Source organism: Zootoca vivipara, chromosome 11, assembly GCF_965207765.1.
Source record: "Zootoca vivipara chromosome 11, rZooViv2.hap1.1, whole genome shotgun sequence".
In the NCBI taxonomy this organism is placed as follows: Eukaryota; Metazoa; Chordata; class Lepidosauria; order Squamata; family Lacertidae; genus Zootoca; species Zootoca vivipara.
This window is the reverse complement of record NC_142594.1, coordinates 34,868,087-34,886,337: the sequence shown is the minus strand read 5'-3', so window position 1 is coordinate 34,886,337 and position 18,251 is coordinate 34,868,087. Positions and strand designations below refer to the sequence as shown.

The following is an 18,251-nucleotide window of genomic DNA, read 5'->3' as shown; positions in this document are numbered from 1 at the left end:
CCCACCCACAACACAGGGTCTGGTTGCCAGGTCCCACCACAACACGTGTCCTCTTGTTAGAGAGGACCCGATATACTATCATCATCATCATCATCATCATCATCATCATCATCATCATCCACTGTCTAATTTTAATCAATACCCAGTCCTTTCTTTGTCACAACTTCGCCAGCCATCCTCTTTAAGGTATGGTAAAACAGAACAGTCCAATTTTTCTGTTCCTTATTACTTTGAAGGCTAGAATATTAGCTGAACATTTTAAAATGTATGGTGGTGGCATACTCGATTGCCCATTTGTCCACCAGAGGTTATCTTATATTTGTTTATTTATTGCATTTATATCTCACCTTTCCTCCGAAGAGCTCAAGAGGGTGCCCATGGTTCTTCCCCTCCCTGAATCCCCACAACGACCCTGTGAGGTAGGTTAGGCAGAGAGTTGGTGGCTGCTCCAAGGTCACCCAGTGTGCTTTAGGGCCAAGTAGGGATTTGAAAGCAGGTCCCAAAAGGGGGTTGTTCTAACAGGTCAGTTATATGCTATTTATAATTGTTTTGGCTCAGGTACTGTGGGAGGTCGGTCCCACCATCTATGACCAGCGGCGGCAACACGTTGATGTTATATTTTGTGACAAACCACAATGTTGCCTCTGAAGGGTTCTCGGTTAATTATGTTTCATTGAATTCATCTACAGGTATGCTTTGACATTCACTGGGTCCAGGGCCGGTGTTATTGTTAGGTTCCCTGAGTCTGGCTCCTCGGGAAGCAGATGCTGGGGTGGGTGGGGATGTGTTTGCCACCTAATCTGTCCTGCAGCCCCTGATCCATCTTGCTGACCTCAGGTGTTGAGTGGAGGTAGGTTTGGGACAAATAAGCTTCAAACAGCAATCCAGTTGGCTAGTGTGCCCTAACAGCTGGACCAGCCCTGACAGCCCCACATAGGGAGGAATGCAGCATTCAAGCCTAGCTGTAACTAGCCCAGGATTAATTGAGGCTTGCCTTCTCCCAATAGGGCTGCAGCTAGTGACTGGTGATAATGTCAGGGAAGAGGAGATCTTACTTAGTCCTTGGATTTTGATTGAGCAAAGGCTGGCAATGAATGTCATGCTTGGCAAATGCATTCACTCCAATCTGCAGAGGGATAAAGATTCAATTTGAAATGTCTGTGGCTGAATGTTTCTAAACGGGCTTGCTTTTGAACTTATCCACAAAGGGATCTTTGTTTGGACTCCTTCTTTTCTCCGAGTTGGTAAAATTAAGTCAGTTAATTATGTTCCTCTGTGCCAGTACCAGCAGGATTTCAAGTGCTGATATTTTCTTTCATTGTCTGCAATATATATATATATATATATATATATATATATATATATATATATATAAGAAGATAGAGTATGTTCTGTAGGGGGGTGCAGGGTGAGTTGGAGGTTGCAAATATTAGGATAAAAGGACTCTCAGGGAAAGTAGCAAATCTCTTTTGACAGGGAGAGATCAAATTAAAAGAAAAATCATGCCCAATGCAAGACTCTTCATCTAGCTTTTAAAATTAGAATCTTGGCAAATAATGGATCTGAATTGTGTTTCTGGAGGAACAGGAGAGGGTAATGTCCCAGCTTTAATTTTCTGGGTTGCGCAATGGTGTATAAGAAAGAGACAACAAAATGGTGTTTTAATCTTCCACTGGCTGTTTACACAGTTCAGCTTCCAGCAGCTTTTATTGCCCTTTCCATGAGAGCCAGCTTTGGACTGGCTTGGACTGGCAGGGATCAGAACCAGATGGGTCTAGCCATCTTCACACCCTGGCAGAGAAAGTTGTGCACAGCTACTCAGTACAATTTTACTCCCCCTGGGCAAGCTGGAATTCATATACTGAAAATGGACGGAAACACAAGTTTCTCCTAATGATTAATAAAAGCACCAAGACATCAGACGATTTCCTGTTATTGACAAAGATCACCAACCCAAAACTTTGTGCATGTGCTATTTATAATTCACATGGATAGCATTTAATCTAGGAGCTGGATGCTGTGTTACTGAATAGGGTACCTCTGTTCCAGTTGGGATAATGAAAAAGGAAGAGTTACTGTAATAGTGCTGGACAAATTTACACGGAAGGACATTAGCCAAGCAGGATGTTTAAGTTTTATATTCATCTGTCTTTAATCTCTCTGAACACTGTGCAGCTCTATCCAAAATAAGTGCACTAGGCATTAGGCAACCACACCATCGCTGCTTAGGTTTCAAGGTCCATCCTCATCTACTTTAGAAAAACTGCACAGAAGAGATAATATTTAAATTTTAGAGTTAATTGGTTTCTTCAAGAAGAGGAGAGAGAGAGAGAGAGAGAGAGAGAGAGAGAGAGAGAGAGAGAGAGAGAGAGAGAGAGAAGCACATTTTCCCTTAACCATATGCACATGTTACTAGAAGGATAGCACATATTTTCACAAAATACATTGTAATAGGAACTGCCCATCTACTTTGCAATGGGAAACCTCAAACTGGGGCTCCATCTGCACAAGGTGGATATATTTTAGTGCTTGAATCAGGGCCTAGGTTTTCTCTCTAGCACAGCATTTTCCAGCTTGGTGCTGTCCAGATGTTTTTGATCTCCACCTCCTATCATACCTGACTGTTGGATGGGCTGGCTGGCGCTGATGGGAGCTGGAGTCAAGAGAAGTTGGGGAAGGGCCACAGGTCAGAGAAGGTTGCTCTGACATCTAGTGTTCTTACCATCCCTTGATTATTATTATTTTTATCAATAAAAACTTTTTTTGTCTAGATGAAATTTCTGTAAGCCATATATAAATAGGTGAAATCTTTGAATCTTTGATCTTGATAGGTGCATTTTAGCTTAAAGCGGTAGCAAAGAACAAGCAAAAATAGCTCATTTTTGTGGAGGTAGTGGTTAGTAACAGGGGTTGTTTCCAACTCTTTGTATCCTATTAAGATCTTTTCAATGAGGCCAAGATTCCCAATGTCTTTTAAACGTTGCCTGCCTGTTTCGTTCCATTTCCTTTCAAGTCTGTTCACATGAATACACGGAGGCGTCTGGTGAGTTAACATCTCCAAACTATCCTGGCCACTATCCCAACCGAATGACATGCATCTACAGGATCCACGTGGGGAACAACAAGCAGATTGCTTTGCACTTCACCAACTTCTCTTTGGAGGAAGGGGCCAGGTGTTCAAGTGATTACGTAGAACTCAGGCAAGTTTCTGAGATCTTCAGAGTAATATCTTACAGGTTCATGAATCCACTTCACTTTGTAATGTACCTAAGATGCTCCCTCTTCCAGCCGCTATCCCTGAACACCATACACTAAATATCCCTTACAACATAAGGTCTTCTACCTGGTCAGGCTGATTGTCCATCTACCCCAGTACTGTCTACTGTGACTGGCAGTGGGTCTCAGGCATATCATCTTTTCCATCACTGCTACCTGATCCTTTTAACAAGGAGACACCAGGGGGGCTGCAGAGTTGTGGGACTGTGCTGCTCACCTCACCTCCCTGGCAGGGAGCTTGAATTCCATCATTGGGGAGCTGACCCAGGAAAGCCCCTGCCTCACATTCCCGCCAACTGAACCTCTTTTGGTGATTGGACGTACAGCAGGGTTTCCTTTTAACCATCACTGTGTGGTTCCCCCTGATTGCAGAGATGGAGGTTACGAGACATCGCCATTGCTTGGGAAATACTGTGGCTCAACGTTGCCTCCAGTTACAATCTCCCAGAGTAACAAACTGTGGATAAAGTTTGAGAGTGATTTTTCACATACGAGCACTGGATTCTCAGTTTACTGGGATGGAACATCAACAGGTAAAATCAGAATGCCTGTTAAAGAAAATGGTGTCTATTACTGTCAGATAGGGATAGAGATATTTGTTTCTCTGTTGGCAAATCCTTCCCGAATAAAGCTCTTTGGCCTTTCTTATTGGGATCTGTGGGTGAGACTATAATCAGGTCCATTTGTCTGCTGAGGACAACAAACAGGGCCTCTTCAGTGGTGACGCCACAATGGTGGAACTCCCTCCCAAAGGAGGCCCAACAGGTTCCATTTATGCCTATGCTAAAGATGCTGGGGAAAATGTAGGCAGGCAGAAATAGTTTTGGGTTTTAATATTTAGAATGTTGCATGCTATAATTTCTTATATTAATGGTGTGACCTTACCATAAGCCATCTGGGCTTTTGCTGTATACTTTTTATAAATGTGTAAATCTGTCCATTGCTATCGATTGCAGTATTGAATGCTGTTCTATTGACAATCTTAATTTGGTTTTATAGATATTTATAGATTGGTTTTATTGTATCCTAAGCCCCCTTGATGCATCTTATGGAAATACTGTCAAATAAATAAATAACTAGTGGCAAGAAGGGGCCATGAAACTGCTGGTGCATTAGGGTGAAAGGGACACTGCCTCACCAAACTAGGCTCCTTTGGAAAAAAAGGGCAAGGTATAAATTCACTAAATAATTCTATGATTCTACAATCCCTTGGGAAAATTTATGGTCTCTTCTTGATGGAACAGTACCTTGATGGAGGTACTGTTACTAGGGGCAGGAGTACAGCCCAGCTTTCCTTCCTCAGTGATGATCCTTTGGTTTCTTGCCCTCCTGCCACTTAACCTTCAGTCACATTCTTGGTATCATCCAGAGCCACCGATTTTCAAACTACCAGTTCCCTGAGTAGAAAATGTTGCATGGCATATACCACTTTCCTCCAATGTGGATGTGAAATGTTTACTCGGAATGTGACTCGGAAACTACAACTAATCCAGAATGCGGCAGCTAGACTGGTGACTGGGAGCGGCCGCCAAGACCACATAACACTGGTCTTGAAAGATCTACATCGGCTCCCAGTACGTTTCCAAACACAATTCAAAGTGTTGGTGCTGACCTTTAAAGCCCTAAATGGCCTCGGTCCAATATACCTGAAGGAGCGTCTCCACCTCCATCATTCTGCCCGGACACTGAGGTCCAGCACCGAGGGCCTTCTGGTGGTTCCCTCGTTGCGAGAAGCCAAGTTGCAGGGAACTAGGCAGAGGGCCTTCTCAGTGGTGGCGCCTGCCCTGTGGAACACCCTCCCATCAGATGTCAAAAAGGAAAACAACTACCAGACTTTTAGAAGACATCTGAAGGCAGCCCTGTTCAGGGAGGCTTTTAATGTTTAATAGATTACTGTGTTTTATTTTTCTGTTGTAAGCCGCCCAGAGTGGCTAGGGAAACCCAGCCAGATGGGCGGGGTATAAATAATATATTATTATTATTATTATTATTATTATTATTATTATTATTATTATTATTTTAAGGATTTCTCCCTTACTGGGCATGCACTTTGGACCTTAACAGAGGTGGGCAATGTGGCTGAGCTGTGTTTTCTTTGTACTTGTTTCCAGGTTGTGGTGGAACCCTTGCAACTTCTTCTGGAATCTTTACGTCTCCCAACTATCCATTGCCTTACTACCACAATTCAGAATGCTACTGGCTCCTCAAGTCAAGTCATGGAAGCCCTTTTGAACTCCAGTTTGATCAGTTCCACCTAGAGTCACATTCACGTTGTCAATATGACTATGTTGCTGTATGTACCGTGGCTTATCCTCTCTCCCCCCCCCCCCAAATAAGGTTGATTATCCCCAAGGATGGTCAGTAAGAATCATGGCACTATGTGGCTTTGGAGCAGCTTTCCTCAGCTTGCAGCCCTCCAAATTTCGTTGGACTACATCTCCCATCACCAGTGACCATTGGCCATGCTGGCAGGGGCTGGCACACTAGGGACTGTTCTAGAGATATGAAAGTAATGTAAAAAGAGACCTTCAACACCAATAGAACAATTCTCCACTAATAGCCAGTTTACACAATGCCTTTTTTTTTTTTTACAGAAATATTCCAAGCCACCCAGTACCTGGGGGAAAGTTCCACCATGGTGGCAGGAACTGCTGCCCATAGCTATGGATGGATGTCATTTCCACCCCTCATTTTCCCATTACTTAGTCTCAGAGGACACAGCCTTGGAGTTGCATTTTTCCTATCCAAACCTCCTCCTAATCGAGGACTATTTATTCTTGGCCATATTGGGCACGTTTACTCTATATGCAGTCAGTCACTATGGTTGGTCTCAACCGTTCTAGGAAAGAAGAGCGCAAAGAAATAAGAAAGAGAAGAAAGGAAAAAAGAAAAGAAAAAAGAAAAGAAAAGAAAAAAGAGTCCTTCTGGTTGCTGTCCAAGTTCCAGTTGCTCCTTTTAGCCCCAAGAATGAGACAATAAATGTGGCTAAAGCCAGGATGGGGAGCCCATGGCCCTCCAGATGTTGTCCAAGTCCCATCATCCCCAACCAACCCGGCCAGATGGGTGGGGTATAAATAATTTATTATTATTATTATTATTATTATTATTATTATTATTATTATCCTTATTATTATCCTTATTATTATCAGTGGGAGCTGAAGGGAGTTGGTCCAACAACATCTGGAGGTTGGCTTTCCCCTCAACTGCTGATTCCAGTGTTGGGACCACTATCATGAAGTGGGGGACAGGGAAATAGTTTCCCTCTCTTATGGGTTTGGGAGCAAACTGCTACTGTTATACGGTAACTCCTCCCCAGGAACGATCTTTTCCCTTCTACACTGTCCCTTCCCTAGAGCTAGGATCAAGTTTGGAAGTCAGTAGTGAGTGATTTTCTCCATGCGATGGCGAAGGATAGGCAGGGACTTCAGTCGATGTTCCTTCATAAAGTGTGCCATCACTTTAAGAAATTCTAGAATGCATTCTGCCACTTAAATTTTGCTTCCACAGAGAGCTGTCTTGTATAAAGATGAACATTTTTCATCCTGAGCGGGAATGTGTCTTGCACATCAGGCTGTTAGCAAAATGCTTTAATGAATTATAAGAACAAAGGCAGTGAGTTCCCTAACAAGAACTCCATTGTCTGTCCATATTCAAATTGTTATATAAATGACCTGAATATTTTTCTTAATAATCGGAGCATTAGAATATTTTTTTACCCCCTGGTGAATGCTCCCCCTTAAAAAAACAACAATCAGCATCCAAATGCAGGACATTCCAGCCACTTCTGTTATTCCTGAAAGCGCATATGAGTCTAGCAAATATTTGAACAGTCAGCATTATCCTAATAATGCCTATGAGCAGGGTCATGCCAAAGTTTTATGAGATTTGATTCTGATGAAAATTGCCATGTCATGGAAGGAAAATTGCCTTCCATTCTTTCATACACCTTTCCAGTACCTGTGTGTAGCCACTGGCCTGGTTTGCATGACTTTGTAAGTCAAACTCTGGGCTCCCAGAGAAGAGCCTGAAACCACTTTGCTTCCAACCACGGGAACGCTTGGTCAAAGTGTCTCCTCGCTAGCCACAAACTGCAACCAGGAAGAAACTATGGCTGCATTTCATGTTTAGTGAGGAGAGAGCTTAACTTGGAGACCAGGTTCAGATCACACACTAAGCCAAACCTCATCTCCACATGGCTTGCGATGTCTGCATGGTTCCAGTAAGCCATGATTTCACTTAGCACGACATGCAAATGCAGCCATGGTTTCTGTGCAACTGCTTTTGGACCCGTTTTCTTGTTTTTACTTTACTTTTCACCATGGTGTGATGATCCTGGCTAATGAGATATCGTGTCAGGAAAAGTGGCACATAATGCAGCAAAATAAATAAATTGCAGCACCAGGATGAAATAATTGCCAAAACAGAAGCACCCCACAGCAGACATCTCATGGTATCGTGAATCAAATACAGTGGTACCCCGGTTTATGAACACAATTGGTTCCGGAGGTCTATTCATAAACTGAAGCATTCATAAACTGAAGCGAACTTTCCCATTGAAAGTAATGGAAAGTGGATTAATCCGTTCCAGACGGGTCCGCGGAGTACTCAACCTGAAGCGTATTTAACCCGAAGCATGGGTGTAATTGGCTCCGGAAGTCTGTTCATAAACGGAAGCGTTCATAAACTGAAGCGAATTTTCCCATTGAAAGTAATGGAAAGTGAATTAATCTGTTCCAGATGGGTCCGCGGCGTTCGTAAACTGAAAATTCATAAACCGAGGTGTTCATAAACCAAGGTTCCACTGTATGTGTCTGGCTAGCCTTGTGTGAGTTCAATTAGCTGTACCCCATGGATTGCACAATAGGATTGCAGTATGTTCAACATGTGCTCATTTGCATACATTCTTGAAGGCATACGAGATTAATTCCCACTGCACTGCACATCTAACCCATGCAAAAATTATATACTGTATGATCAATTTAGTAGTCAGCTAATATTGTTTTTACTTCTATGTTTCTATTGCCCTATATAGGTCTATGATGGCAACAGTACTAGTGCTAAGATGTTGGGCAAATTTTGTGATGATCGGATACCACCCACCCTCCACTCTACTGGGGACAGTTTGTATGTAAAACTAAGGACAGATGCCACTTTCGGAGGCGGAGGTTTCTTTGCTCGTTATAAGCAGAGTAAGTACTAACAATTTGATTTCCATAACATGAATGTGGCAACCAGTTCCGGCTATCTCTGTGCGCGTACCTTTGCCAGGCATTTCCTGATCCAAGTTGAAAAGTTCCTTCCCCACTTCCATTTATTCAAGTATGTAATGGCAAGACCAAGAAACATGACCATGAAGCTGAACTTCAGACCAAATTTAAAACCCTAGTGGCCATGTTTGGCCTGCAGGTCAGAGGTTCCCCACCCTTTCTGTATAAGATACACTGTATCCCATTTTGTTCCTTCTCTATTTTTCCCTTTCCCCCATCTCCCTCCCCCCCTAAAAAAAAATCACGAATAAAAAAGAAATCAGCATGTTGGTAGTACTGCTGCTGTGATCCATCTTGTTATAAAGATTTGCTTAAACCAGAAACTTGTCCTATGAGACAATGATGATAAACTGTATAAAATATATTGTCTGGGATGGACATAGCAGGTGTTTTGAGATAGCTTTCTTTCTTTCTTTCTTTCTTTCTTTCTTTCTTTCTTTCTTTCTTTCTTTCTTTCAATACATGTTTATAAAGCCACTGAGATTTTTGGAAAGAGTGTTGGGGAATATTACATAAGAGATGATGAACAGGGGGGAATTCTCCTCTACGAAATATCTGTGACTCTCATTGTTACTTATAGATATTACAGTTGTACCTTGGTTGTCAAACGCCTTGGTACTTGTACAGTATGTTTCGGCTCCTGAAGTTCCTTTTAAACTTCGTAAGTGAGTGTTCCAGTTTTTGAAATTTTTCTGGAAGCCAAATGTCCAACGGGGCTTCTGCGGCTTCCGATTGGCTGCAGGAGCTTCCTGCAGCCAATCAGAAGCTGCGCTATGGTTTCTGAACGTTTTGGAAGTCGAACAGACTTCTGGAATGAATTCTGTTCAACTTCCAAGGTATGACTGTATTAGTGTTGGTTGATTCTTTGAATATATAGAAAAGAAAACTTTAGAAAGTATAACCTTTTTCCCCCAAATGTTTTTCACAAGTTTGCCAGGGTGTGGTCATTGCCAACCGTAGCCAAGGCATCTTGGAGAGTTTGAACTACCCTAATAAGTATCCTCCGGATTCACTTTGCTCCTGGACCATCCAAACTACAACTGGCAATACACTCAACTACAGCTTCTCAGAATTTAGCACAGAAGGAGGAGAAAACTGTGGGCGTGACCATTTAAAGGTATGAAGAAAATATTTCCTGTTTTGCATATGGTGTTGAAAGAGGATCTACCAAAAAAGGAACAAGGGCAAATCGAGGAGGAACTCTTACTTGTTTGAGTTATCAAAGGGGAAAATATTTGAGCTTGAAAGAAGCCTACTAAACTAAATGCTGCTTCACACTGTGTTTGAAACGCATGACTTTATAACATGGAACATTTGTAAAACTGCACACCCTTCCAGAAATGCCCTTTGCCTCTTTCTTATTTTGTATTAGATTTTTTTAAGCAGACAGTACAATAAAAAACAAATTAATCTGAATAAAAAACCAACAAAAAAGAAAAAAAACAGAAAAACAAAGCCCTCTTGCAAAGGTAGATTTTAACCCTCGTCTCACACAGAAGGGGTGGACCCTCCCAGCTCTCACCTGGGAGCTTCCCTTTCTTCTCCCAGCTGTCCAATCTTGGAGATCGTCCCTTCCCTCACACAGGGTCCCTCGCCAACCACCCATCACTTTCATCTGCAGAAATGCCCTTTCCTTCTTCTGTCATCCTCCCCAGCCCTATTTTTTCTCGGGTTGCTACTGGTGAATGCATTTCTGCTCCTCCACTTTCTGCACATTTAGAAAATATCTTAACACTTCAGTGAAACTCAAAGCAAACATTACCACCAGTAGATCCTTGTTGTTGTTTTTTACTTTCTACAGATATAGTCAGTGATTTAAAGCTTGAGGTAAGTCTCCAAGGCACTGGATCCTCTAAAACATGGGTTGCCAATGTGGCACCCGGGGGCACCCAGGCGCCATCAGAGGTCTTCCACGGCACTCAGTGGCGTCTCCTCATCAGCTCCTTTTAGGCTTGAAAGAATCATTCTGTTGTAGCTAATAGAATGGGCTGTGGTGTGTGCTTGGTCATGGTGTGTGAGAGTGGGGCCCATGACAGTTCCCTAGTTTGTGAATAGGGATGGGGAGACATTCAGTTCACTTTTTATTTAAATGTTAACTTGCCCTATTCACATTTTCTGAAACACAATGAGAACCAGAGCACAGCCCCCACTTTCAAATTTGCATTCTCCAAATTTTGCAATGCAATTATCCAGCCGAATCTTCTTCTTCTTTGGCGATCACTCATAGCCAAGTAAGATTGTCTTCCATAAACACGGTTTTAACAGTGAGTCCGTAAGTGATTGTGGAGGCCAATTCTGGATCCACACGTCCTTCTACAGTGGGGACATAGGTTTCCGGCCGGGAGTTGATCACGGTGAGGGTTTGCTAAGCATGCCTTCCTCTTAGTATGTTTCTCCCTTTTGTCCTGAGTTCGAGCCCATAACACCTTTGGGAAAGGCTGTTCTCCAATTGGAGCGCTTGCAGGCCAGTGTTTCCCAGTTGTCGGTGTTTATACTACATTTTTATAGATTTGCCTTGAGACAGTGTTTAAACCTCTTTTGTTGCATTATCTTTCCATTTTTAAGTTTGGAATAGAGTACTTGCTTTGGAAGACGATAATCAGGCATCCGAACAACATGACCAGTCCAACGAAGTTGATGTTTAAGAATCATTGCTTTGACCCTGGTGATCTTTGCATTTTTGTAATGTGTACAAAAAGCATATCCTGGGGTGAAGTGTTGTGTAAATGCATATATCCATGGAAACAATACACAAAAACACGTATTGGGGGGAAATGCTGTGCAAAAATGTGTATATTAGGTAAAATTGCAGAGAAGAATGTGTATAGAACAGGCTTCCTCAACCTCGGCTCTCCAGATGTTTTTGGCCTACAACTCCCATGATCCCTAGCTAGCAGGACCAGTTGTCTGGGATGCTGGGAATTGTAGTCTCAAAACATCTGGAGGACTGAGGTTGAAGAAGCCTGGTATAGAGGAAGAAACTTGAATGAGAATTCTGGTGTGTGTGTTTCCCCCTCAATCACAAACTGATGTGGGAATGTGGAAAACTGAATTTCAAAATTGGCACAATGAGAAGCTGAAAGAAACTGAATGTGGCATATTCACCCAGCCCCATTTGTGCCCATGGACCTCAAAATGTTGAGGAGGGAGACCAGTGCTTATGCATCTGATCCTGACATGGTTAAGAAATTTTCTACCTGGCAATCTGAAAGCAGAACTTAAAATCACTGTAAAGGATGCAAGAGAAAGATGGTCTCTAATTACAGCAAACCTCAGATGACTAAGAGTTCCAAATGCTTCGAAATGCTTCCATGAGGGTGGTTTTACTCTGAGACATGCAAGCCCCACAGTGAATGACTAATAGCTTATTTTTAGTTGCGATTTTTCTTCAGCTGCCACACCCTGCCTTTTCGGGGCAGCATGATTAAAACGTACAACGGCGCAACTGTGAAGTATCAGCGTAGCTAATTCAGTTGCTCCCATTTTGGTTTTGGTTGTGTGTGTGTTTTTAACAAATGTCCTGATGTATTGTGAGCCTTTGAAATGAGAGGCTTCATGCTTCAATGGCTTGCAGAATCATAGAATCGTAGAGTTCTCCAACCCCCTGCAATGCAGGGATCTTTGGCCCAGCGTGGGGCTCAAACCCATGGCCGTGCTCTACCAACCAAGCTATACTAGCGATTGCATGTAGCAAAAATGCTAGCGGGTGTAACAAGCCTGCAGTTAATTCAGATGGAATATTCAGTAGAAACATGGGAATGTTCATAAGTTTGGTATTCCTGGTTTCATGTGCCGTAGTCTCACTTAGAACCATAGAACTGCCAAGGTGGAAGGGTCCCCCAAAAGCCATCTATAGTCCAATCCACTGCAGTGCAGCAAACACAGTTAAAAAATCCCCGACAGATGGTCGTCCAACCCCTGTTTAAAAACCTCCAGTTAAGGAAAGTCCACCACTTTCTGAGAGAGTCCCTTCCACTGTTAAAAAGCTGTCTGGTAGTCAATGAGAGCCAGCAGAGAGAGAAAGATGGGTGTTTTCAGATGTATCACCAGCATACATCTGTCCCTGGAGGAGCCATAAAGGAAGCTTGTATTAACCTCTCTAATACACTTGGAATCCTTGCATGCTTGTAAACTGTGGCTCAACCATTTTTATCACCGCTTAATCCGATTGAACTGTGGGATTCGCTCCCACAAGATACAGTGATGGCTGCTGACTCGGACGACTTTAAAAGGGAATTGGATCAATTCCTGAAGTATAAGGCTACCAATCCTATTGGCCATTGTTGTTGTTGTTGTTGTTTAGTCATTTAGTCATGTCCGACTCTTCGTGGCCCCATGGACCAGAGCACGCCAGGCACTCCTGTCTTCCACTGCCTCCCGCAGTTTGGTCAGACTCATGTTCGTAGCTTCGAGAACACTGTCCAACCATCTCATCCTCTGTCGTCCCCTTCTCCTTGTGCCCTCAATCTTTCCTAGAATCAGGGTCTTTTCCAGGGAGTCTTCTCTTCTCATGAGGTGACCAAAGTATTGGAGCCTCAGCTTCAGGATCTGTCCTTCCAGTGGCCATTAGGAATGAGCAAATCTGTCAGTTTCATTTTCTCATTCTTCCAGGCTTACGTTCAGTATTCTGTATTCCTACACCAGTTTGCAAAAGTCCTCATAAATATTCACCAACATTTTAGTGCAAATTTCCCCTAATATACACAGGTTTTTATGCATTATTGTGAAGCATTTCCCGCTAGGATAATGCCCTGTTGTATATTATTGTTACAAATATATCCATGTTTATGCACACTTTAACTCAAGGATCAGATATCTTGGGCCTCTGATTTCTAGTCATGGGAATCACAAGCAGGAGATAGCTACTGTGCTCCTCTTCTGTTTATGGAATTCCCAGAAATATCTATGGGAAATGGGAGGCTCTAGATATGATTCGTTATCTTTGAGATATAAAGTATGTTTTAAAACCAAAGTGATGTGAAGCAAAACTGGAGAGGTCAAGTGATTGGAATGAGTGAATTATTCACAAATTCCTTTTCACTTTGAAGGGGGGAAACTTCACTGCTAAAAAATGCAGCTTTCCTTCTGAAACTATGAGAAGGCAAACTGTGGTATTTCCTGCGGGATGGTTTTGAATGGGCACAGGGTTGTGCCAGTGCAGTTCGCAAAACAACATCCTTGGCTTGGCTGCATAATGACCTTTAGCCTGCCTAGCAGATCAATATCAGCTCTGTTATATTTGCTAAGGATTAGCAGAATTTAATAGCTTTGTTATTCACCCCTCTGTGAAAATAGTCAGTGAGCCAAAGAATGCCTGTTGATCATAAATATTCCTAAGATATTTATGAAATGAAAAATAAGTCCGTCTGAGAAGTAGACTCTGCTGGAGGCTGCTGAAGAAACAAAGAGGAAGGCTAAATCTGCAAATTTCAAATGGCAAGCTGGAGGAATAGCTGTTGCTGTTGCAGGTGATGCAGCTAGATGCCTAGAATAATAATAATAATAATAATAATAATAATAATAATAATAATAATAATAATAATATATTTATACCCTGCCCATCTGGCTGAGTTTCCCCAGCCACTCTGGGTGGCTCCCAATTGAGTGTTAAAAACAATACAGCATTAAATATTAAAAACTTTTAAAAATAGGATAGCTGCTTATTTCCTTGACATGGGAGGGCGTTCCACAGGCCGGGCGCCAGTACCAAGAAGGCCCTCTGTCTGGTTCCCTGTAACCTCACTTCTCGCAATGAGGGAGCCGCCAGAAGGCCCTCGGTGCTGGATCTCAATGATCTTATGGGCCTCCCCTCTGTTTAGCTGTCCTTGTGTGTTTCGTTCAGTTATGAAACACGCCCTCCAGCAACATCTGGAGGGCCGCAGATTCCCCAGCCCTGGTGTAAGTCATTTAGCAATAGTTGGAAGATGAGAAGGATGGTGACTCAATCATGGTGTGTTTTTTAATCAACTGCTTCCTCTTTACGCTCTCACATTCTCCAGTTGGGGTTGCCCATCTGTACCAAAGTCTCTGTCGGGCATTGAGCCATTATACTCATTTCCTCTAGCTGAGCATCTCCCAAGATAAGGATATATTTGTGTATGGGTATAAAGCAGCAGCTGAACTTATTACAGCTTTTTTCTAACCGCTGGAGTGCCTGTTTGGTGAGTTGCCATGTGGAGCAAGGCCAAATATGCCCAAATACAGCCATTCTTCAAAATTCACACTTCTCCGAATTTTGCAATACAATTATTCTCCAGTCAAGGAGTGTGGACCGTAATGCATATACTTGGCTAAAGTGTGTGGGAAAGTACATATATTAATGAAAATAACATATAATAGCACACAAAAAGCAAGTGTGAGATGTGCCATTTATTATGTTTTTTTAATGCAAATCTCTGGTCTTTTCTTCAAGGTCTTTTCGGGAAAAGGGAGGGGGATACAAATGCAACTATGTAATAACCATGTGTTGAATTATAACTATAATAATAGCTTTCAAGCCTTTTAAGTAGAGATCTTTCCCAGACTTTCTGTATTGGAATTATTTTTAGATGTTTTATCATTTGTGTGTTTGCCCTCCTGGGTTCCTGTGGAAGGGCATAATAATAATAATAATAATAATAATAATAATAATAATAATAATATAGCCTTGCTTCTTCCTGCTCTTAAGATGTAAGCCAGCAGTCACTATCATGATGTTCATGTGTGCAATGGTGTCCTTGAGCTCTTCCCCTGGCACTCATGAATTCTCAGAGACCCCCATCTCCCTACTCACTGCCCCCATGGTCATGAGGTGTTGGGTGTGGTTCTCCTTCTCTCTCTTGACGAGACCACAGAGCTGAAGAAAGAATATGGAAAAGAGACTCTTTCCCATTTCCTCTTTCAGTTCTGCATACTGTTCAAGGCTCGGATTAATTATACTGGATTCTATTTACCCAAATCCCTTGGGAAAATAAAGTGTGTATTTACTGACTCACAGCACTCACTCTAAATTCTAAATGTGCCCATGGGCTTTAAAAGGTTGGCGGCCTCTGATGGAAGCCATAAATAAAAAGGCCCGTTTGGAGACCCTCGAGGCAAGATATAGAAATGACTTAAGATGCGAATATCTCTACGGCAGCACTAAATTCATTTGAGTTGGCTCTAGGCTGTGCTTTACTAAGGACTTGAATTATGCCTGAGATGTTCAAAATTCTTCACGAAAATGCACAGCTGTTCTTTTCCTTTAGAAAGTGGGACCGCTTTACAAATGCCTGTAACCCTAGCTCTTGCCTCACTCTCGATTAACAGCTGTCTCGCCGTTTTCATTTGAATTTCCTGTGAATAAACCGCCCCGCTCCGAGAACCAAATTGGAAGCAGTACGACGTGAAGTGGTTTCTATGACAACCATTATTTATTTGGAAATGGCTGATTTGTTTTGATAGAAGCTGCGTAGAAGTACAAAGTTTCTGCTGTCTGAGATCAAGTTTAGGAAAGAATTACGAAGGGGGGTGTTCACCACCTCCGCAAGGATTTTTTTACCACAGCTAACTTCTGTTGTCTTTGCCAACTGGTTTACCAACTGGTTGGCAGTTCATTTCTGCAGCCAATTGAAGGTGTTCACATTTGTGTTGACCTCTAATCAACGTAGACTCCAAATATTTGAAATACCACCTCCTTCCTTTCTATTGGATGTTAATTTCAGCAGGAATGGCCATCTTGGTAGTTCTATTGCCCTCAGAGGTTTGGCGGTGGCAGCCCAAGAGAGGGCATTTTTTTTGAAGCAGCCCCTAAACTGTAGAATTCTCTCATGAAAATTCACCAGCATTTTTAGTGCTAATTTCTCCTCATAAAAACATTTTTGTACGTAGCTGTGACTAATATACATTGTTTTGCAAGCTCCTTCCCCCAATATGCTGCATTTTATATGTTTTTTTCACAGATATATGCAGTTTTATGCATACTTCCTCCTAATGTATGTGTTTCTGTGCACGTTGTTTGATTGAGGAACTGCATTACAAAATTTGGAGGCGTACAAACCTTGAAGCATAATTGTGCTTTGGTTTGCATGCAGGTTTGAAAAGTGTGATTTGGTAGTTCATTAAATGAGAACAAAATTGATTTCCTTTCCCATACCTACCTGAGGGCTCTGCCATACCGGGGGGGGGGGGAGTCACAAAAAGGAAGGGGAGAGTGATTTGTTGTGCAGGGAGAGGACTATTTGACAAGTAGATGCTCCAAGATAGTCATCCCCCCGCCCCTTAGAAGTTTCTATTGAAATTCTGAAAAAGAGCATGCCAATGTCTTAGCAATGGGGGGTATTCAAACATCATTTCTATGGCAAGTCTTTGCTGGACTGTCTCAGAATGACCATGAACCATGAGTCAGAAAATCAAAAGAGTACCACTGTAGGGCACAATCACAATAGAAGGTGAATGCTTCTCCAGACTTCAAGTACAAATATTTACAAATACAGAGTTAAATTCCTGCTTCTCATTAACTACTGCTGTAAAATTATATGCTTAAAATAGAAGTCAGGGTGCACTGAACTTTCCATTTAAGAAACAGCAGCACAACCTTGTTGGTTTTCTTACACTCCGCCCCCCATACTTAAAGCAGTGTATTCTTATTTGAGATTTCCCTATAGTATTTATTTATTTATTTATTTATTTATTTATTTATACATACCCCGCCCATCTGGCTGAGTTTCCCCAGCCACTCTGGGCGGCTTCCAAGAGAAGAAAAAAAAAATTGATTAAAGATTAAAAGCCTCCCTAAACAGGGCTGCCTTCAGATGTCTTCTAAAAATCTGGTACCTGTTTTTCTCTTTGACATCTGATGGGAGGGCGTTCCACAGGGCGGGCGCCACTACCAAGAAGGCCCTCTGCCTAGTTCCCTGCAACTTGGCTTCTCGCAGCGAGGGAACCGCCAGAAGGCCCTCGGTACTGGACCTCAGTGTCCGGGCAGAACGATGGGGGTGGAGAAACTCCTTCAGGTATACTGGACTGAGGCCTTAGGGCTTTAAAGGTCAGCACCAACACTTTGAATTGTGTTCGGAAACGTACTGGGAGCCAATGTAGGTCTTTCAAGACTGGTGTTATAGGAGTAAAGCATTTGTGTTGTGAGCTTTCCAAAAGCATTTGATTATTAGAAGCCAAAAGTTGAGCTAGGTGTTACTTGGATGTTATTTGACAAGGCACTTCTTAATGTTTTTTTCAGGAGACCAAACACTGCAGGTACTTCTTCCCTAAACAGAAAATTAACCAATAGATTTCATGTGTTACTTATTGCACTATAGACTAATAGAGCACTCAGAGGTGGCCAGGGTGTCAAGGGATAATAATAATAATAATAATAATAATAATAATAATAATAATAATCATAATCATAATAATAATAATAATAATAATAATAATAATTTATTTATACCCCGCCCATCTGGCCGGGTTCCCCCAGCCACTCTGGGCGGCTTCCAACAAAATACTAAAATACAGAAATCCATCAAACATTAAAAGCTTCCCTAAACAGGGCTTCCTTAAGATGCCTTCTAAATGTCTGGTAATTGTTATTCTCTTTGACCTCTGGTGGGAGGGCATTCCACAGGGTGGGTGCCACTACCGAGAAGGCCCTCTGCCTGGTTCCCTGTAACTTGGCTTCTCGTAGAGAGGGAACCGCCAGAAGGCCCTCGCCGCTGGATCTCAGTATCCGGGCAGAACAATGGGGGAGGAGAC

General features: G+C 42.3%; 1 protein-coding gene across 1 annotated transcript in view; it reads left to right on the top strand.

Annotated features, from left to right (window-relative positions):
* CUBN (cubilin) overlaps window positions 1-18,251 on the top strand; it is a 139,921-nt gene that overhangs the window by 43,899 nt on the left and 77,771 nt on the right. The window contains exons 22-27 of the mRNA XM_035129760.3: window positions 559-689; window positions 3,014-3,200; window positions 3,649-3,809; window positions 5,388-5,569; window positions 8,309-8,465; window positions 9,473-9,660. Coding sequence (XP_034985651.3) covers window positions 559-689; window positions 3,014-3,200; window positions 3,649-3,809; window positions 5,388-5,569; window positions 8,309-8,465; window positions 9,473-9,660 — 1,006 coding nt within the window. The remainder of the gene's footprint in view (window positions 1-558; window positions 690-3,013; window positions 3,201-3,648; window positions 3,810-5,387; window positions 5,570-8,308; window positions 8,466-9,472; window positions 9,661-18,251) is intronic.